We start from the raw sequence: 23,053 nt of genomic DNA on the forward strand, positions 1-23,053 counted from the left end.
TTCTCATGCATATAAGTTGCATGCCTAGACATGTTCATATATTCTTAAAAGAAAAACTTATGGAAAGTTTTACAGATTCTAATAGCGCCAGTGATGGCTTGGCCCTCTTGTCTTCGAATCAGTTTTCTCCATCTCGGTTTTGAAAAGCGTAATTTTCCAAGATTCGTACTTAGACAGTATGTTACATATCCCACTGCTCCAATAATTACGGGTATAAACCTGAACTCGCATTCTGGGTAGACTAATTATAGATTTCTCAATAGATTAGTGTAGGTATTTTCTTTTTCGCTGATCTTTAGCTGGGTAACTGATTTCCGCAACTCTACACAGTTTTCCTTTTCTATCCCAAATCATTACGCCAGGTTTATTATGTTTACATTTTACTGAGGCTTTCACTGGGACATTCCACCTGCACTCCTTATTGTGAGTGGCTATGGCTTTCACCATATATGTATGCAAGTATGTATGTATGTATGTATGTATGTATGTATGTGTGTATGTATGAATGTATGCGTGTATGTGTATGTATGTATGTGTGTTTGTGTATATATGTATGAATGTATGCGTGTATGTACGTATGTATGTGTGCATGTATGTATGTGTGTTTGTGTATGTATATATGTATGTGCGTATGCATGTATGTATGTGTGTTTGTGTGCGTATGCAAGTATATATGTGTGTGCATTATGTATGTGTGCCTTATGTATATGTGTATTATGTACAGATGTGCGTGTGTGTGACCGTGTATCATTAAAAAAGAACACGAGAAAAATATCCAATACATAGTGTAGGTCATTTTATTTTTATATTCATCTTGCAAATAAAGGTGTTTACATTACTTGACGGTTATTTGATCACTCAGGCGGCAGTCGTTAATCTGTAATGAAAAACGTGATCCTATTCAAGGCGTTGTCGACACCTCATTGTTTAATTGACTAACACAAACTACGCACGTTACAAATAAGAGTAATAATTAACCACTGAAAATAACATTTTTCTCATTCCTTGAGTTGATAGCAAAATTTTCATAGCAATTTGTTGGTGTGTTTTGTTTTATTTTGTCGTTAAATTTTCCGTGTGAGTTTCTTGATACTCGCTTTGTCATGGAAGAATATACTTTTCTTAAATAGAGAAGCAACTCCATTTAATTTGCTAACAAGAATTAACATCTCAATTGATTTTATTTGATTTTATGTGTCGGAATTTTCGCTACTCCATGTGTACGTTCTGCTATCGATAGTTGCTTGTACGTTCTGCTATCGATAGTTCGAAATTCGTTCATATAGAAATAAAATTGACCTCTTGAAACTTATATTTCTTTGCATGGATACAAAACGAAAACGTATCTTTTGTCTTGTTCAAGATACAGCTAGAGTTAAAATCAAGAGTTTTCTAACCTCATATAGTTTAATAGTGGCTACCTGCGCTGTGGTATGCGTTGCTATGTAACAATATTTTATCGTAAAGTTGCCTCTTCTGTTTTTCAGCAACCAGATATACACAAACTGAAAAAGAATAAAAGTAATAAAATGGATGTCCATAAAATCCTTATTTATTTTAACGAAACACATTAAAACTATAAAAATGAATTGAATAATAGCATGAAAGATTAGTAACACTGTTTGAGGTTTTAAGAGTTGAGTTTTCAGCCATCAGTATTCTGACACGGCTAAAATAGTTAGGTAGCATTTTGAAACACATCCTAAACCATCTGCGGTGATAACTTGCCATGAGTTTTTATCATTGTTCTGTAGAGTTACGAATCGATAAAGTCCCAATCAACGAAATTTAAAATGGCTTGATCTGGTGATCTAGCTGTTTACGGATTGTTAGTCTCATGTCCAATCAACTGCTTTGGAAATCTTTCATACAGATTATTCTAAATTATTGATATAATGACAAAGGACGCTATCTTAGTAAAATATCAGTGCTAATTATTTCATCTGCAGTTAACTGATGCTCGAAGAATTACTGAAACATGCCACAATAAACTGATCGTGTAATAGTAGCTTCAGCAAAGAACAAAGGTACACAAATCTTAAATCTTGTCGAACCCATCTAAATATTTACATTGACCTTAAATGAGTCCCTTTCCCAATGTTGGGCAAAATATTTTGGACGTTCATCTACTGAAATGAGAAAGTTGTGGGGATTTACTTTTCCACGCGTATGGAACGTTACTTCATCACTGACCTGATGTCTATTAGGTTTTCACCGAAGATGCGTTTTGCGAAATCAGCAAATGCTCAACTTATTGCAGGAAAATTTCCATCCTATGAGCCATGACTCCTCCACACTTCACCGTATTCATTCTGAGAGTCGAGAATGGAACAGTCTTCATTAAAAAAAAAATAGGGATTTTACAGACTTGCTGAAGAACTACATTCACCCGTATAGGACTTTACGGAAGTTGCAGACTTGCAGTTCCCTATAATGTGAACGAAAATAACATTTACACACCTGAAAGAATCTATTTAAAACTTATAAAGAATTTGATTTTAAAATGACATCATAGGTGTGGTTGTCTAGTAGGAAGTTTGCTTCCAAACCACATGGTTCCGGATTCAGTGCTTTCGCATGGCCCCTTGGTCTCGCGTCTTCTATTATAGCCTCGGACCGACCAAAGCCTTGTGAGTGGATTTGATAGAAACCGAAAGAAGTCTGTCGTGTGTGTGAGGGAATGTCTTTGTCTCTGTGTTTGTTTCCCCCCTCATCGCTTGATAGCAGGTGTTGGTGTGGGCACGTACCTGTAACTTAGCGGTTCGGCAAAAGATACTAATAGAATAAGTACCAAGATTTAAAAGAAATAAGTACTGGGGTCGATTCATTCGACTCAAAGATTTTCAAAGGTGTGCCCCAATATGGCCGCTCCGAATGACCCGTCCTTGTTTTTTTCCTGTCCTTTTTGGTAACGTCTAACTGTCCGGATGTTTTGTTGTCGCCTGTTATGTTCTTGTTCCATTTTTTGTTTTCTTGTGTGTGTGTGTGTGTGTGTGTGTGTGTGTGTGTGTGTGTGTGTGTGTGTGTGTGTGTGTGTGTGTGTGTGTGTGTGTGTGTGTGTGTGTGTGTGTGTGTAGAAATAATTGAGATTCAGTTGAATTAGGAACTTAAGTTGAAGCATCAAGTCAGTCCGGTATTATTCGTACAGCTCGAGAGTGAATAAACTCAAAATAAGCAACAGGATATCAAGAAGTGACGCAGTACAACAGTTTCAAGCGACTCCATTTAATTGAACAATGCAATCATTATATCAATTTAAATGCAGGGCTATCATCAGCTGCACAAATAAATAGAATTTTAATCAGTTGGACACATTAATATAATTTTACTCAAATACTCAATTTTAGTAAAATTATATAATCTCTCTCTCTCTCTCTCTCTCTCTCTATATATATATATATATATATATATATATATTCATATACATATATATATATATATATATATATATATATATATATATATATATATATATATATATATATATATATATATATACATACATATATATATATATATATATATATATATACATACATATATATATATATATATATATATATATATATATATATATATATATACATATATATATACATATATATATATATATGTGTGTGTGTGTGTGTGTGTATGTATGTATGTATGTATATATATATATGTATATATATATGCATATATGCACATGTACATACATACATACACGGTTTTCCATTCTATTTTTCTCAACCAAATTTGACCAACAAGACACCTATGGTAAGTTCCGCACAGTAGGCTCGAACTGAGAACCCCATCGTTGTGTAGCTAACTTCTTAATCTCACAGCCATGCCTTACAAGACATAAATTAAACATCTTTTCGACTTTGAGAAAGCATTTTATACATTAATTATTTTAAAGTGTCCAACGGCCGTGTTTATTCTGAAAATACTTGGGAATATTAGACCAGGAATTAATTCCTGGAGAAGCACGTTCTATGAGTTTACATCGGGTTTTTAATAATTAAAAATATTGATCCGTTCTTTACAAGAGAAAGAAACAATTTAGAAAAATCCATAAATTTTGTATTTCAAAATATTTTCTTACATATCAACAGCTTAGTGGAATATTTAATGTTGTAATTCCAGTGCACACAGCAGAAATGGTAATGGTTGCGGTAATAGCACAGGTAGTGGAAATAATGGTGAGGGGGAGACGGGAGGAGAAGAGAAAGAAGGAAGGAAAGAGGAGGAGGAACAAGAAGGGGGAGGAAAGAGAGAGAAGGAAAAAGAAGCAGAGAAGGCGAGAAGGAGGAGGATACTGACAATAATGGTGATTATGGGAATGACAATGATGGTGGTAGCGGTGGTGTTGGTGATTACAGTGGGGTTAATGATGATGATGATGATGATGCTGATGGTTGTGGTGAAGATGGTAAGAAGGTGTTAGTAGCAGTAATGTGAGGAGGTTGCGGTGGTAGTGGTGGTGGTGGGAGGATGTTTGCGATACCAAATAATGGTGTCGATGATGATGATGATGATGATGATGGTGGTGGTGGTGGTGGTGATGATGATGATGACAGTGATGGTGATGGTAGTAGTGGTGATGATGATGACGACGACGGTGATTATGAGGATGATGATGATGATTGTGGTGGTTGTGGTGGCGGTGATGACGATGATAATGATGACGACGACGATGATGACGACGATAGTGGTGGTGGTTGGTAGTGGTGGTGGTGGTGGTGGTGGTGGTGGTGGTGGTGATAATGATGATGATGATGATGATGACGTCGACGACGATGAAGACGTTACTGGAGGCGGTTGTTGTTGCTGGTGGGGGGATGAGGAGGAGGATATGACGATGATGGTGCTAGTGGTAATAGTCGTTGTGGCGCTAACGTTACTGATGGTATTATTTAGTGGTGGGAGCGATGATTACGACGACGACGACGACGAGGATGACGGTGATGTTGAGGCTGATTGGGTGTGACGGTGGTGGTGGTGGCACTAACAATGACAGATCAAAATGTCGCGGAATTAGTTGAAGATTTTTCATGTAACACTGTTCTTTACATGTCAATCAGTGAAATCCTTCAGTAATATTGTGCAGCTGGGAATATTAATTTAGCTGTCACCTGTTGATATTCACTCACGTGTCGACCCACGTGTAATTAATAAAAGTAAAAAAAAAAACAGAGCAGACTCGTTATAAATTTCTTCCTGCACCAAACAACCAGAAATTTGCTGTCATTAAACAAGGTAAGACATCTTTTCTCCAACCCCATAAAAACCTTTTGCCAATCAAGGAAGCTCGACTTTGTTGCAAATTGTTGCCAAATTTCCTTCAAATCTGCTCTATAGTCTACAAAACAAGGAACGACGGGGTCATGGGATTAGCTGGTTCGTGAAAACAAAATATCAGTGGCATTTACTTACGGTCTTTTCCTGATGTTCTGGGTTCAAATCCGATGGAAGTTAACTTTGCCTTTCATCCTTCAAAGAACAGCACCAAGCTATCTGTTCTTTTCAACTAATTCTTTCCTAGAGATTCTGGCCGTGGCAAGGAGGCAAATCTTTAGTAACAGTTCTACTGGGTACTCCATACCATTTCCTTCATATTTCTCTTGAGGCCTTCTGATATTGTCTCCAAGGTCCTAACTGGCACTATCTTCACCTTCTTCATTTTCCACTGTCGAGTCGAGCTATCTCGTATGTCTGTCTTTTCGCCTTCCTTAGTGGGTTAAGGGGACACGCAACATCAATTACGGAGCACATTTGGTCCACTTTGTCCACCACCACCAGGTCCGGCTTATTGTGCTCAAGCACTTGGTCGGTTTGGATGGGGAAATCTCACAGGATTTTGCCAATCTGCGACTCTGCCAATATCTGTGGTTTAGCTCATATCACGTCTTGCCTCTCTCAAACCCCCACTTTTCGCAGTTTCCAATGTAGCACTTCATCGTGTTGCTACAACTTGTATTGGTTTTGAGCAAGTGTAGGATATTCGTTCATGATATGGGCAATGGTCTCGCCAACTCTATTATAGATTCAGCGCAGAGGAGACACCTGCTCATTCCTAAGGTTGACCGTCCAGTTTGTGGTAAAAGCTTGGTCTTACGCTGTCACTATTGTGCTCCTAGTCTCTTTTCTCACTGTTCCCACATATGTTCTCCAGCAACTTCAGTTGTGGCTACACAGAATTGATTGCGTAGTTTTCTGTTGCACAGTGCTTCTTCGTGTCCTTCATGTATTCCTTGTTTTATTCTTTTATTTTCCTGCTTTCAATATGCTTTCGTTTCTAACTGCCGCTAATATGTTTACCTCACTTTGGGATAGGAACCTCAACCAATTCCCAAGTTCGAGATGCACACAGTCTTCCACACTTTTCATTCCCCTTCTTCCATTCGCTTTCTTCATGTATAAGGGATCATGTATAAGGGATCATGTATAAGGGATCATGTATAAGGGATCAGAGCATGCTTGTAGATGATGGGCTTCATGCATTGTTAGGAGCTTTCTTGTCTTCCTGTCCAAATCCATTAGATCATCCTCTGTCCACTTCATAATTCTAGTAGCCATACCGAACCACTGCAACTCCGCGCGAGTTTATTGCCAAAATTATGTTTCTGTCGTTCAACTTTGAATTCAATATTTTTCTCATTCGCCGCAGATACTCTTCCTTTGTTTTTCTTTACATCATTATACTTAATTCCATCTGCCCCAAGTATTCCCATGTATTTAAATCCGTATTCAGGTTCAATCGCCTTAAATATTTCACCACTTAAGATTATGTTTCAACAAGCAATTATGTAATCCTGATAGTAATATGGAGAAACGAGTGCAGATTTTATAAAGCACAAGATACTATATATGCTTTCTGTAATTTATTATTACTATGTATGTATGTATGTATGTATGTATGTATGTATGTGTGTGTGTGTGTGTGTGTATAGCCTAATTTCTGAAGATTGGTATTTAGGTAGTGTATTACATATCCCATAGTCCCAATAATTACAGGCATATACCTGAACTTAAAATCTGGATAGAGTAACTCTAGATTTCTCAATAGTTCAGCATAGGTGTTCTCTTTTTCACTGATCTTCAGCTTTATGTTACCATCCGCTGGGCAGCTAATTTCCACAACTGTGCACAGTCTCTCTTCTCTATCCCAAATCATCATATCATGTCTGTTGTACTTACATTTTACTAGGGTCTTCACTTGTACATTCCACCAGTATTCCTTTTTATTATGAGTGGATATGGCTTCTACCTATTGTGAGTTCTAATTTCGTTGTCCTCGGGATTATTCTCCAACGGATTTCGTTATGTATGTATGTGTGTGTATGTATGTATGTATGTATGTATGTATGTATGTATGTATGTATGTATGTATGTAATAATACAAATAATATGCGATACGCCATTATTCAGTTTTATTTCAAGAGTTCTTGCCAAATAGAAAAACAGTTGGTTTCTAACCCAGATCCAAGGCTTCTTCATTAGAATTTCAACATCAACTGGGTATTTTTGTATGCATGTAAGTATGTATGTATGTATGTTTATATGCAGATTTGCTTGTTTTATTTTATATATGTATTCTCATGCATATGGTTGCATGCCGAGACATGCTCATATATACTTAAATGATAAATTGCTGGCAAGTTTTACAGTTCCAGTGATGGCTTAGATCTGTAGTCTTCAAATCACTCCTTTCTGGTTTTGAGAAGCCTAATTTCTTAAGATTGGTATTTAAGCAGTGCGTTACATATCCTCGTGTCCCAATAATTACAGGTATAAGACTGAACTTTATAGATAGAGTAACTGTAGGTTCCTCAATAGTTCAGCGTAGGTATTTTCTCTTTCGCTGATCTTTAGCTTTATGTTAACATTCGCTGGACAGCTGATTTCCACAATTGTACAGTTTCTCTTCCTAATCCCCAATTACTATGTCAGGTCTACTATGTTTACATTTTTCTGAGATTTGCACTGGGACATTCCACCAGTACTCCTTTTTATTATGAGAGGTTATGGCTTCTCTCATACTGTAAGTTCTTATTTCTTTGACCTCAAGGTTATCCTGCCGAAGGATCTCATTATGCAGTGTACTAGCTACAACATTGTTTGTTTGTATGGATGGATGGATGGATGGATACTCGGCATGTATATATGTATGTATGCGTATGTGTGTATGAATGTATGCATTTGTGTATGTTTCAACCCAATATTTACATGCTATTATTTATAGCTTTATCATCTGCTTCTTGTGTGTGTCTGTGTCTGTGTCTGTGTCTGTGTGTGTGTGTGTGTTTGTGTGTGTGTGTGTGTGTGTGTGTAATCTGCCTATGAAGGACTACATTTTCTAATACGGACTTTCCTAATTTAAGACATTCGTGTATAATTCATTAGAGTTTTGGCTGCGGTTTTCAGCAGATAGATCGAATATGCGCCAGCAAGCTGTTTAACCGGATCATCTATCAATGAACAATTTTCCAATTTTCCGTCTCCCTTCGCTCTCCTTCTGCTCCCTTCGCACTTCTTTTCTCTAAACTCTCCTTGTCTCTATACACTCCTTCCTTTCCACTGACATATTTCCTATTATCTTATATAACTACGAAAAAGCAGCCTAGTTCACCAGTCGCGTTCAGCGACGTTATAAGTTTTGACTTACAGATGATGATAGAAGGTGGAAGGATATTCGGCTACATATACATATATCGGCACGTTAACATCATCATCATTATTATTGTCGATTTCAAATTTTGGCACAAAGCTAGAAATTTTGGGGGTAGGGGCTATGTCGATTACATCGAACCCAGTACACAACTGGTACTTGCTTTATCGATCCCGAAGGAATGAAAGGCAAAGTGGAACTCGGCGGAATTTGAACTCAGAATGTGAAGATGGACGAAATACCGCTAAACATTTCACCCAGCGTGCTAACGATTCTGCCATCTTACCGTCTTCATCATTATTATTATTATTATTATTATTTTGGGTTTGACTCGGGTTCTGTTTTAGTCCTGATAGGATTTATGTGGGTAGCGCGTTACTGCCTGTAACCTTAGGTACCCACAAGTTTTCAGTAGACTTTCAAGTGCTTAGAACCCTCCTGAAAATCGTTGCTGTTCCTAAGAGACAAACTTTTTGCAGGAGCTCTACAGCGTAATCTTTTCCAATCTCATTTAGCCATTTGTCTATGTTTTTGCTTACTAAGGCGGCGAGTTGGCAGAAACGTTAGCATGCCGGGCGAAATGCTTAGTGGTATTTTGTCTGCTGCTACGTTCTGAGTTCAAATTCCACTGAAGTCGACTTCGCCTTTCATCCTTTTAAGGTCGATAAATCAGCTACCAGTGAAACATAGGGATCGATGTAATCGACTAGTCTCCTACCCCAAAATTTCAGCCTTTGTGCCTATAGTAGAAAGGATTATTATTATTATTATTATTATTATTATTATTATTATTATTAAGGCGGCGAGCTGACTGAATTGTTAGCACGCCGGGCGAAATGCTTAGTGGCATTTCGTCCGTCTTTACATTCTGAGTTCAAATTCCACCGATGTCGACTTTACCTTTCATCTTTTCGGGGTTGATAAATTAAGTACCAGTTGCGTACTGAGGTCGATCTAATCGACTGGCCCCTCCCCCAAAATTTCTGGCCTTGTGCCTAGAGTAGAAAAGATTATTATTAATATATCATTATTATTATTATTATTATTATTATTATTAGATATATATAATGTCGACCAACTGATATGTGTTTTAAAATAGCATTTAAGAAAACTTTAATATGTAATTTTTTGATAATTAAACAGCCCATAGCCGAAATATTTTATTACTGGTTAAGAGCAGCTTCATTAAGTTATCCTTTGAAGTGTTGCTTAATTATATCTTATAAATGGCACCGTTTAAAAGCAAAGGCAAAATATAGGAAAACATTCACGGTAGAAAGTTCTCATAATATATTGATTTTTTACTGCTGTTTAGTAAAGTTTTTTTAAGTTGGCAATTGATATTTGATAAGAAAATCAATAAACTGGTAAGAAAATAATCGACCTGTGTTTCAAATAGAGCTTCTCACAATTGCTGTGGTTGTTGTTATAATTGTTGTTGTTGTTGTTGCTGTTGTTGTTGTTATTGCTGCTGCTGCTGCCGCTGCTGTTACTGCTGCTGCTGCTGCTATTTCTGTTGTTGGTGTCGTTGTTGCTGTTGCTGACTGATTATGTTGTCGTTGATGATGATGATGATGATAATGATGATGATGATGATGATGATGATGATGATGATGATGATGATGATGATGATGATGATGGTGGTGGTGGTAATGGCGGCGGTGGAGTGGTCTTATTTAACTCGAGGTTGACGTTGATCAAGAAAACTTATGATCAAATTTTTTCATTTGCATTTCTTTAAGACGTGAAGCTGTGATTTGAGGGATATTTAGTTACTATTTCTAGCAAGTGGAGGCAACGAGCGGAACTTCTAATCTGTGGATTGGTCTCCTAGGAATAGCAACCTGGCCTACGTCAAAACCGTATACTTCAGTCTTGAAAAAGAAAATATCAGTTTAGTCTGAAGTGCACAATTCCAGAAAAACAAGAGATGAGACGGCTATGGCTAGACTGCCTTTGATCATAGTCTGCACGATCAGGGCTGACTTGGAGGTTAAATACTAACAACAGATATACAGACAAGTGAACAAGGGAGCCTTATGTGGTCGCTCGACCTGCTAGAAATAAAAATCAAATCTCCCTCAAATTATACCTGAGCAGAGTCCCAGATTAGGAATCGTTAAATAAAGTGGTCTTGAACTGCGATTAGCAAAATAAAGGTTCGGTCGGCCGGTCTCGGCACCTATACCTTTGATCGTGGGCCTTTTCTCTTGAACGAAGACTCATCCAGTGATAGACACCGACGACCACGATAGTTAACGATCGTTAGCGACTCGACTCACCAACGTGTCAGGTAATGCCTGTGAGGGTGCTTGGCTGTTCCAATGCCTCGGCCTTGCCATCGCCCGTGGTAATGCCGTAAGTGTGTAGGCTCCGCTAAACCTTGTGATGTGCGATGAATTAATGCACTTCGTGTTCAACTGATCTTTCTTTTCTTTGTCTCTTCTTTCTTCCTCTTTTTCTTTTGTTTTCTTTCTTCGTACATGTGTGTGTCTCCTTCAGTTTTGAATTTGTATTTGGAAGTGGTTTTGTATCATACATGCATTATATTCATACATGTTCTATATATGATTACTAAATTCAAATCTTAATTTTCATGGAATATATATAAAATAAAAGTTTTTTTTTTCTTCCACTATAATTAAGCGCCATCTGGAAACAGAACCGACAAATGGCAATACTTTTTTAAACTGGACGATATTGTATTTTTTTTTAGCTAATTTTTTTAGCTAATTTCTGGCTAATTTAAAAATTTAATTGCTAAAGATAAGAATCTTATTGAATGAGTAAATTGAAACCAGCATCTAGGCTATACGTATACATAAGCGTGTGTGAGTGTATATGTATCTGTGTGTGTCTGTGTCTGTCTGTCTGCCTGTGTGTTTGTGCGTGTATGTGCACGATTGTATATATGTGTGAGTGCATCTTTGTATATGTGTGCGTGTGTGTGTATATATATACGAGTGTGTGTGTATGCACGTGTGCGTGAGTGTGTATGTGTGTGTGTATTGTGCAGGTGTGTGTGCGCGCGCGTATCTTTTATATTATCACTTACATGTTTCAGTCATTGGATAGCGGCCATGCAGGGGCACCGCCTCAAAGGGTTTCATTCCAATAAATCGACCCTAGTATTTATGTCTTTTTTGCTTTTGTGTTTTGAGACTCATTCTATTGTTTCCTTTCGCCGAACCGCCACATTATGGGGACCAATTACAAAACATTATCGGTTATCAAGTGGGGAAGAGGAACAAACACAGGCAGAAAGGCACACACACACACACACACACGCACGCACACACACACACACATACATATGTGTGTATGTGTATATATGACAGACTTCCATGCAGTTTTCGTCTACCAAAATCACTTACAAAGCAGTAATCGGCCCGGGCTATAGTAGAAGATACTTACCCGAGGTGCCGCGCAGTGGAGCTGAACCTGAAACTACGAAGTTGCAAAGCGAGCTTCTTAACCACACAGCCATGCTCGTACAACATTCTGAAAACACATAAATTCATCAAATGCAAAAAGCAACACAAATCGCTGAAGAGACTTCTAAAAAATGCGAAGCTTTACACAACAACCACGAAACCAATGGTTAAAAAATGTGGACGTCCAAACTGTGGAACATGCCCCAACCTGTTGGAAGCTACAATTAAAACCAACTTCCCTTGTGCTTCCGAGAATCTAATTTATGTTATAGCTTGTTCAGGTTGTGGACATAACTATACAGGACAGACAAGTAAGGCACTTGGACGGAGAACAACAATACATAAGGAACATATCCGTTTTCCACAGCACAGACAGATTCCTTTGAGTGAACACATAGAGAGTTGTGCAGGTAATATCCAACCAAACTTCATAGTTTCCCCATTCTACCAGTGCAAAGAAACAATTTCTGTACAAGAACGTTTAATTAAAGAAAATTTATATATCGAAAAATACAGAACACGCCTAAATATGAACGCATAACCAACTTTGGTCTCAGTATATATTTCACTTCATGATCACATATACATCACTAAATATTTCATTTCACTACTTTAGCTTCGAGTTCTTGTATATTTATTTACGCCCCTCCCACCACCCCCAATGAGCAATTACCTCTCCTATCCCGAATAATAGCGATCACCATAGATTTTTCTACCAGTTGATTCATTTCATTCACAAACACCCATACACAACATGAACTAAAATACGAAATTACAATAATTTTAGTATCATGATTAGCGAAAGCGAAACCGGTCGACAAACACAATACCCTTTCACTTATAAAATCAATTAAAAAATATATTAAAACTATGTAAACTGTGTGCATTTTCCTTCTTTCATTTATTTTATATATATATATATATATATATATATATATATATATATATATATATATATATACATATATATATATATATATTAGCATTAGAACTCACCACGTGGGGATAATCGAAATTCTTTTCCCTTTTCTTCTTACTTTATATATATATATATATATATATATATATATATGTGTGTGTGTGTGTGTGTGTGTGTGTGTGTGTGTGTGTGTGTGTGTGTGTGTGTGTGTGTAAATATATAAAAATAAAAGATAAAGAGAGCAATGGTAAGGTTGGAGAAGTATTTTATGGATAGAGTCTTACAGCTGTTTCTGGGAAGATCCAGTACTTCCCTTCATCGGAGACAGAAAAAATAAAGGAATCTATTATTATATCCATAGGCGGATAGTTTTAGTATGAAGTGGTATAGAGTGTGATGCGCTGAAAAAAAGGAGAGAACAGTACTTGAAGTGTAGTTTCATTCCAGTAGTAAATATCCGTGTAAAAATCCGTGTAAAGTAATCCTTGTGGGGATAATCCGGAAATAGATGTTGGAGTGAAGGCTGGTACAGCATAGATAGCAGAGGTGAATATATGCCATACTGCGATAGATTTTTGCTTGTTTACTTGATGAATGGCCAGAGTCAAGTGAAAAATGAGCGGTAATTCGGTCAAGTCATGAAGACAGAATGTGAAAGGGGATAGAGGAGAGATAGAGGTTGAGGATGGTAGCGGTATATTTTAATGGTCAGTTGATCTTACAGGATAGAGGGGATGAGCATATAGAGAGAAGGAGGAATGGGGGGGATGAGGTTAAAAGGTCTAGTGAGTAGGAAGGAATGCGCGTATGTAGTATATAGGTGGTGGGGGTATGAGTGATAAACCAAGGACAGAGAAAAAGGGAGAGCTGGGTGGGAAAGATAGTTAGTAGTATCATATTCTAGAATGCAGCCAAACCTATTTATAGACGGTTGAATGGGATTGAAAGAAACGACGTAGTCTGTATGCGTTGGTGTTGTTGTTGTGAATTAGGGAGTAGAAGAAATAGATTTGGGGATATATATATATGTGGTGATATGATCGAAAGGAAATAATCCTATTCAAAAGATGGTAAAAGATGAATGTTTTTGCCATGTTGAATAGGTTGCCTGTGGGGGGTCGTGTGATTATGTTGCGTGATCGTTTGTGCAATTTTGCTTGTGATAGAACTTAAATGTGTCGAAAGAGCGGTGATTGCAGTTGCTAAACGCTTCGTTATATCGATTAAGTAGAGTGGGAGAATTGTATTTTAAAATATGGAACGCCTCCATTAGGCAAAGCTTGCAGTTAGAGCGCTGACCTCTCCCCTTTCCTCTTTCTGACGAAAAGTCATGCTCGAAACGTCACACGCTCTCTTCTTTTTTTTTTCATCTTCAACTGAGCGTAAACCTAATACGTTCGCTGTGTACATCCTTTTGACTTTTGTTGTTTTTGTTTTTATTTTTGATTTGCCTACATATATATGTATGTATTTATGTATGTATTATGTATGTACGTATGTTTGTATGTGTGTATGCATGCATGCATATATGTATGTGTGCATATATGTATGTATGTATGTATGTATGTAGTTTATTAGCAAAATTTTCCTTGGTGTCTACTTTTTCACACAGTATGCAAGTTTGAATAATTTGCGTTACTTCATGTTTATGAATCTGATCCAGCAAAGTGTGTCTTGTGCCGACAGTTCCGCCCAAGAAGCAGCAATCTTGCCGAAACGTTTGGTAGGAATTACAACTGATGAAATTTTGTTGATGAAAGTAAGATTGGGATGTTATTACAGTTCTATCTAATTCATTAATATTCATTGGCAATTTATTTCATTGCAATACGGATATTTATCATTTTTACTGCTGCTCTAGGTTGTCTACCACGCCCTACAACAGAATTGTTGTTGTTGTTATTGTGTGCTACTGCGACTGCAGTGGCTACTACTGCTGCCGGCTGTTGCTGCTGTTGTTGTTACGCTTGCTGTTATCGTTGATTTCTAGCCTACAAGTCAGCCTTAATTGAGCAGATCTATGATGAAAGCATTCTAATCCTGATTTTCTCTAGATCTAGAACTATCATTATTTCATACGTCCTCATCTTGATGTAGCAGGCTCTTTTCAGAATCGTTCCAACCACAAGTATTTCAGATTTTTCTTTTTTTTTTTCTTTTTTTTTTCTTTTTTCGTATTTTCTCCACTGATGTAGCTATGCATGCTGATGACGACAATCATGTTTCTGGAATCTAAAAACAGAAACAATTCCTATCATAGTAGGTGCCTTAGGTATAATAAAAAAATATTCAGACAAATACATAACAAAAACACCAGGACTTACAAATATATATAACATACAGAAAATTGCACTACTGGGTACTGCACACATTCTACGCAAAACACTTTCAATACAGTAAACATAAGAGCACCACAGCAAACCACAGCACATACCCAAGGCGCACAGAGCTGCGCTCGGTAGTGAAGTGAAAGCACGTTATAAAAATAAAACTACTGAATAATAATAATAATAATAATAATAATAATAATAATAATTGTAGTAGTAGTAGTAGTAGTAGTAGTAGTAGTAGTAGCAGCAGCAGCAGCAGTAGTAGTAGTAGTAGTAGTAGTAGTAGTAGTAGTAGTAGTAGTAGTAGTAGTAGTAGTAGTAATAAATGCCCTGATGCAGTACCAGGCAGTGGTTCTCATGGCTTCTGATCTTAAATGATTGGAAGTGTTATCATGTATATTGTTTTGTCTTGGTATAAAAGATGGGCTACGGCAAATATTCTCCTTAACACCACAGATATGCTTGTCAGTTGTTTGACCATAACCGGTTGACCATGTCCTTTTGTGACGATATGTCCATCTCTGAGCACGAGCAGAAGTAGTGGGGGAGCATCATAGCCATGTGTTGGGAGGAATTCTTTGGTGTTTGGATAATTCACCTTTGGAAACATGGGTGTTTTGCTCAACATCCTTAAACAACCCTTATTCAGAGACCTTTTGAGCGGGATGGGCTACTCAACCTGAAGAAAATTCTAACTGAGCCTTACCTACAAACTCATGCGCTATTTATCTTGATAAGAGATCGCCATGTCGCGCACACGTTGTTGTGATGCATGTGCCTGGAATACCCTTATCAGACGAGTAGTCATGATGTGTATACTGGGCTTCATATATTTTACCCCAATTTCGGACATACCCGTCTGACAGCACATCCGTGCTTGTAGAGTTTATCTTGAACCATTAGCGCCCCCACCCCACCCCGGTAGCGCTACCGGGTCAAGGACATCTGGAAATTATTCATGATAGTTCCCGCTTGGAAAGTCCTCTGGAACAGACTAGCCAGTTCGTTCTTGTCGGCCCCCAGAGTCTCCCCGAGAACGTCGTCGCACTTACCCGCCACTAAAGCTCTACAAATTTCTAAAGTAGAACATCCACTGATCCCATTGTCTGACTGGTAGAAGACCATGTGCACCTGACGACATTCTAGGTGCCAGACACTAAGTCTCGGTCTTTTCTTCACCCAGGACTGCAACTCCGTCAAGGAAATGAGCTGCGGAAAGACGAGCCTCACAAACGGAGCCCAGATACGCTCACCATTCAGAAATCGTTGCAGGTGGCGCAACCTAAGAGTGTGACTGCGCATTAGGAGCCACGCTATATCTAATCCGCCACTTTGAGGATGCTGGCAACACACTGACCGCCTGACCATTGGAACACGACCCTCAAGAATTTAAATGAGAGACGTTCCTACCTGGTCAAGCAATACTGGGACAAGACACAACGTTCAGGCGATAAATGATAACGGAAGCAATGTAAGCATTCGCCACCTATGCCCGACTTTTCAGGGATAGCTTCCTCTCAGCCCATTTCTGGGTAAGACTGGCCACCTTGGTCGCCACCTCGTCCCAGTTCTTATCAACCTGGAGGTCGGAACCAAATCAGACCCCGAGTAGTTTAACTGGCCCGTCGGTCCAGCGTCCGATGACGCCGTCCGACAGCATCGTCCTGCATCTCCAAGAGCCCAACCGAAAATCCACCGAGTTGTCGGTGTTGATTTTCGCCCAGCAACCGACTCACGTTCCCTTGGGATGATGCCGACCGTCTTCACGTCGCAGGCATCCGACACCATGACGGTGACGTCGTCCGTGTATGCCGGCACTGCCCTTCCTTGTCCCAGTTCGAAAGGGATGTCTCTTAGCTGTCCCAACTTTCGCAGTAGTGGAACGGGTGCCAATACGTACAGACGAGGCGACAGAGGGCAGCCCTGACGGACCAAGCATGCAATGCCAAACAGCTCTGATAGGTGACTGTTTACTTTGACCACTGAACAGGTGCTGCTGTGCATTGCAACGATCCTACCTATGAAAACGGGTCTGAAACCGCCTACTTTCAGGACGGCTTCCAAGTAGCGATATCCAAGGTCGACTCTATCGAATGCTTTTGATTGATCCAAATTGATCAGCGAACCCCCGAAGCTAGCTTTGGTCCCAGGCCTCTCTATAATGTATCGCATAAGGTGGAGGGTGTCGTGGATAGACCTGCTAGGGATTGCACACTTTGCGCTTCTCTGACCAGGCTACCGAAGACAAGTGCCAGCCTTTTCACTAACACTTGGACCAAAATCTTAAACTCAATGTTTAACATTGAGTTATGGACCGAAAATTCCTTAGTACGTCCCCATTGTCGGCGTCCTTCCTCAGCAGTGTCACCACACCTCTGCTAACAGCACTAGGAATTCTCCTGTTCTGTTGCCAGTTGCGGTAGACGTCTGTCAAGAGGTTGCCAAACAAATCTGATATGAATACATAGAATTCATAGGGCAGAGCATCCAAATCGAACGATCTGCGACTTGTGCAATCACTCATCGCCTCCTAAATTTCGGCGGCCGTTATCGGCCTTTCACATAACCTAGCGTCAGCTGCCGAGAGCTGCGGCAAGCCATCCAGGCACGAACTAAAATCCTGTGCTGTCTTTGACCCATCGCCCGCCCTCTCTATCCAGCTGCGCGAAGTGCTGCTGAAAAGCCGCACACATCTGCTCGGAGCCGCGTATCACGCGCCCATCCCGATCCGTCAAAGACCTGATCGTAGTTTTATTTCCGTGTTGCGTCCCCACCGTTCGGGCGCATCGGAAAGCTTTAGTTCCTTCCCGTTTGAGCGCACGGGCCTTAGCTCTAACGCAACCTTCGTGTTTCGCTTCGAAGAAACGGTCAACGGTTATTCTCATTGCCAGCACATCGGTTGCAATGCCCTTTTTAATCGCCTCTTCTAATTTGCTAACTAGTTCACCCTTTAATCTATTCCTTTCTATTGCTAACTCTTTGCTTAACGCTATCACTTCTGTTCTAGAGGCCATCTTCAAGGGGGCCCACCACGGGTTGTTGATGATTCCCCCCGTAAACTGCTGCTTAACTAATTAATTCACTAATCTGGCCTCTGTAGTCTTTGCGTGCCGGATAGGACGCGTTTAACTTCCAGTAACTGGGTTCGTCTTATCTAACTCGTCAATAATAATAATGATGATGAAAAAATTGCATAGGTTTAAAATTAAGTAATTTTAGCTAACCGGAAGCCTCCATTGCAGACACACAGAAAGTCGTGACTGTCTCCATAGAAACAGCACACACACACATACACACACATACACACACATACACACAAGCGCGCGTGCCGATAGTGAAGCTTTTCTGTGGTCGGAAAACTGTTGTTGTTTTTGTTGTTGTTGTTGGTGGTGGTGGTGGTGGTGGTGGTGGTGGTTGTGGTGGTGGTGGTGGTGGTGGTTGTGGTGGTGGTGGTGGTGCCAGTGTTGTTGTTGTCATAACAACACTGTTCAAAATATGCTGAACAAATGAACAAGGCTTTAAAGTAGAAGTTATGCTCCATGTTTGAGTGACTCCTCCATTTTAGAAATAGGATACAGTGAATTTTTAGGTGACGATTATTTAAATGTTTGCTTGTTTTTTTTTTGTGTGTGTGTTTCGTATTTTTCATTTTGTACACTACTTCATATTTAATCAAAATGAAATGTCAAGCTTGGGTCAACACTTAAAAAAAATGTCATCCATCTTTCACACTTCGTCCTTCATCGCGATTCTTAAAACGGTTTTCTTTAGCAGAGTTGTTGTTATTTTTATTGTACTTGTTATTGTTCTTGTTGTCGTTGACGAACAACTCGGTGTAATTCTCTCACTCAGTATTCCAGACATACAATGGTTCCTACCTTCTTACAGTCCACACAGCACACATCAACATTCTATGGCTTATTATATGAGTTACACTGTGGCAATCAGCTAATATTGTATCTCTTCACTGCTATTCTCTCTCTCCCTCTCTCCCTCTCTCCCTCTCCCTCTCTCCCTCTCTCCCTCTCCCTCCCTCCCTCTCTCCCTCCTCTCCCTTTCTCTCTCTCTCTCTCTCTCTCTTCTTATTTGTTAGTAGTTTCTCCTGGTCGCCACACATAAAAAGGTGGAATCATTCAGAGCATGATACATACTATTCTTTTGTATTTCTTATCGGTGGGTGTCCACCCCAGTATAGTGTTTAGGGTTAATGGAAATATTTCTAGCAGGCCGAACAACCACATAAAGCTTCCTTTGTTCCCTCTTTCTGTAAGACAGCAAATGTGATTTGAGTGAGATTCGGTTGCTATTTCTAGAATATCGATGGACCACGTAGAGCTTTCTCTTAGTTCAACAAGAGTTTTCAAAACAAATTTTATCCTGTTTGTACCACGATGAAGACAAGGATACAGAAGTTGCTTGTTGGGAATAAGTGTGGAGGTGTGTGAAATATATGGATGTCCTGATTATCGAAATATTGATGAATTTGTGTAAGAGATCGTTCCAGATAACTGATATGATAAAAGATGGAAGTGGAGAGATGTAATAGAACAAAAATTGCATTAAATGAAGCAACAACGATGATGTACCAAAGTTACATTTCAAAGCAAGTCGGCTGATCATGTTGGAAGGCCAGGATTCTTAGAGTTAATTTCCTGTCAAAGCTTGTATAGATTTCATCCATTTTCTCCCAATTTTTGGCGCTAATTTACACAGATGTTCTCATAAATTATTTGTACAACGCTCTTTCTCTTTTCTAGACATTTCACCATGAAGCTCCTGCTAGTTATTTTGTCGTCTGTTGTTGTTGCTACTCAGGCAAGTAAGTACTGCTTTGAAAGCATTTACCTGAACATCCTCATGACTAATCATTAGTTCATTTAATGTCTGTAGCTGTCAATGCTTGCATAACAAGTTAGATACGTCTTCGACAACCTCACCCATCACCATAGCAACTGTAAGAGGTGCTTGTGTTATGGCAAACAACGTTATGTGAAGTCGAGCGTATGTTATTGCTATTATACTGGAGGCTTTACAGCTCGATGGTCTTCTCATTGTCCGCCCGTCCACTAGCACATGATTAAAGTGAATATATAGCCTTATCTAAATATAATTATCTTAAAAGGAAGATATATTAACGCTGTGCATCATAGATACCTTTATGCGTGTGTCGTGGCTCCATGAATATACGCCTTTTTTTATATTAAGAGACGGAGTTATTTTACTTATAGTAATAAAACCAACATCAAATCTCTGGTCCCTGGATTGCTTGTTATCATAAAGGTTGTTTACCTATGGTTGCCTATCTTTGATAATCAAAGGTTATGTTGCTGTTGTTCTTTATCCCTAATTTGGTACTGACCGAGTAGATATGTGATCTACGGTATTGCATCCACCATCGCCGTTTTCTCCTGAACACAGGGCATCTAGGATTACTTTATCCTTTATATCATTCCATTAAAATCAGTGGTTCTCAAATTGTGTCTATAATTCTCCTGAGCCATTTGTGGGGTCCACGCAACAAAATAATAAACCGGTGATCTACAATAGTATTTTAAGGGTCTCTAAAAAAAAAGGTTTGTTTTAGATGTATTATTGGTATGTATTGCAAGAAACAGCTTGGTTTCTTTCTTTAACATTTTACATTGTTCAACCTACACAAGTTAATGTGTGCAAAAGAAAATTGGAAGTTTGAAAGAAGTTTCCATAAAACTAGTTTTTTAAACATCAAATGACTATGGGGGGTCCACCAGAATAAAATAGTAATCAAAAGAGTCCATAAGACAAAACAAAAACGTTGAGAACCCCTGTTTTATAATGTAACGGGGAATAATTAATTGATATTTCTAGCAAGTCGTATGACCACGTCAACTCACACTTTTTGTGCACGGTATCTTCTTGTATTTGATGTCCACCACAAGAGAGAGAAAGTCGTGAAATATCATCATAGTACAAGTGATGTATACACGGATATCTAAAGTTCAAACGGTGGAATAAATTATTATGCCGTGAGAAAGAAGACAACGCTAACGTTTCTGGCAGGATTTTTCGTTAGAGAAAAGGTTGTGATGTTCTGTGATGTTATTAGATGAATGTACAGGGAAGAGAAAGGAGGGAGGAAGAGGAAAAATAGGAGAAGGGGGGTGGGGTGTTGATAGTATCTAGGAGTAACAGTCATAGTAAGGAGGCAGCAGAAAAAAGCAGCAGATAGAAACATTGAGGAGGGAGTTGATAAGAACAGCTGCAAACCAGACAAACTTGACATGCTTACGCACATACACACACATACATGCACGGACATATATACGTTTATATATATAATTGCTGTTGTTGTTGGTGGTGGTGGTGGTGGTGGTGGTGGTGGTGTGTGGGGAGTCTCACCTTCGATTTACCATCGAGATCCATTCGTTTTGTGTGTGTGTGTGTGTGTGTGTGTGTGTGTGTGTGTGTGTGTATTTATTAAGGCGGAGAGCTGGCAGAATCGTTAGCACGATGAGCAAAACACTTAGCGGCATTTCGTCCGTCTGTAGGTTCTGAGTTCAAGTTCCACCGAGGTTGTCTTTGCCTTTCATCCTTTCAGGGTTGATAAAATAAGCAGCAGTTGAGTACTGGGGGGGGGGGGTCGATGAAATCGACTCATCCTCCACCTCCCCCCCCCAAAACTGCTGGTCTTTTGTCAAAATGTAAAACCGTCCACAGCCACACAGTAACAACATTAACACAGTCCGAGAATAAAGCAGTAATAGCAGCAAGGCCCACACGGGTTCGATGTCAATATACTGCTATCCTTTGATGGTAATGAATGGAGTACAGGTATTTCATCTGACCATTATAGCTTCTTACACTTGCTTTTAAGTATATCTTATGTTTTACTCTGTTTTAATATTTCAGTTACCTGTGCTCAGTACAGACTCGTGACGTTTTCAAGAGATTTTCCTGCATGTGAAAAGGATGGATCGTACTCCCGGCTGCAGTGTACAGGCCCAATGTAAGCGAAATAAGTTCAATACTTGTAATATATTATAACAACGTGTGTGTGTGTGTGTGTGTGTGTGTGTGTGTGTGTGTGTGTGTGTGTGTGTGTGTGTAGATAGATAGATAGATAGATAGACAGACAGATAGATAGATAAATAGATAGATAGATAGATAAGGTTGGAATGAATGTTTTGTCACATTTCAAGATAGGAAAGAAACAAATGCTCCTTTTGTCTTATTTTTCATACCTAATCAAGATAATTTTTTGCTATATTATTGGATAACATAATCCCATCTATTTGACAAATTGCTGTTCCTCCAGGCTTAAATTTTTTTAGGCTTCGGAGCAAAGAATTGCGTAATATCATTTTTAACCTCTTCGCAATTGTTTTCCCTTTAAATAATTTTGCAATGATCTGAAAAGATGATAGACGGTGCAAGATCTGAAGAATAAGGAATATGAGGCAAAACCTCTACATTTAGCACAGTGATATGTTTCTGGGTGGCTTGGGCAATATGTGGTCTAGCATTATCATGTATGACCAACAGTCCTTTACGACTTGTCACTGATGAGACTTTTGCAGGCAAATTTTTTTTGCTACGCTTCCAATTGACGACAACTCTTCACATTTACTGTTCCGTTTTGGTTTAATACATCATGATAGTCGACACCCTTCATATCTCACCAAATACAAATCATAGCTTGACACTAACACTGGTTTCCAAATGGTTATGGGAGGCAAGCAAA

The 23,053-nt window shown here is 39.0% G+C and overlaps 1 protein-coding gene across 7 annotated transcripts in view; it reads left to right on the forward strand.

Moving 5' to 3' along the window:
- The window catches only part of LOC106870714 (thyroglobulin), a 33,203-nt gene that overhangs the window by 5,055 nt on the left and 5,095 nt on the right, over positions 1-23,053 (forward strand). For 5 of the 7 annotated variants that reach the window (XM_014916881.2, XM_052973858.2, XM_052973857.1 and 2 more), the window contains 2 exons: positions 20,091-20,152; positions 22,222-22,318. In XM_014916881.2, the coding sequence (XP_014772367.1) occupies positions 20,091-20,152; positions 22,222-22,318 (159 nt within the window). Of the gene's footprint in view, positions 1-5,136; positions 5,239-20,090; positions 20,153-22,221; positions 22,319-23,053 lie in introns of those variants that run through there. The other 2 variants (XM_014916882.3, XM_052973861.2) reach the window with 2 other exon arrangements.

This window comes from Octopus bimaculoides, chromosome 16 (assembly GCF_046866305.1).
Source record: "Octopus bimaculoides isolate indiv1 chromosome 16, ASM4686630v1, whole genome shotgun sequence".
Classification (NCBI taxonomy): Eukaryota; Metazoa; Mollusca; class Cephalopoda; order Octopoda; family Octopodidae; genus Octopus; species Octopus bimaculoides.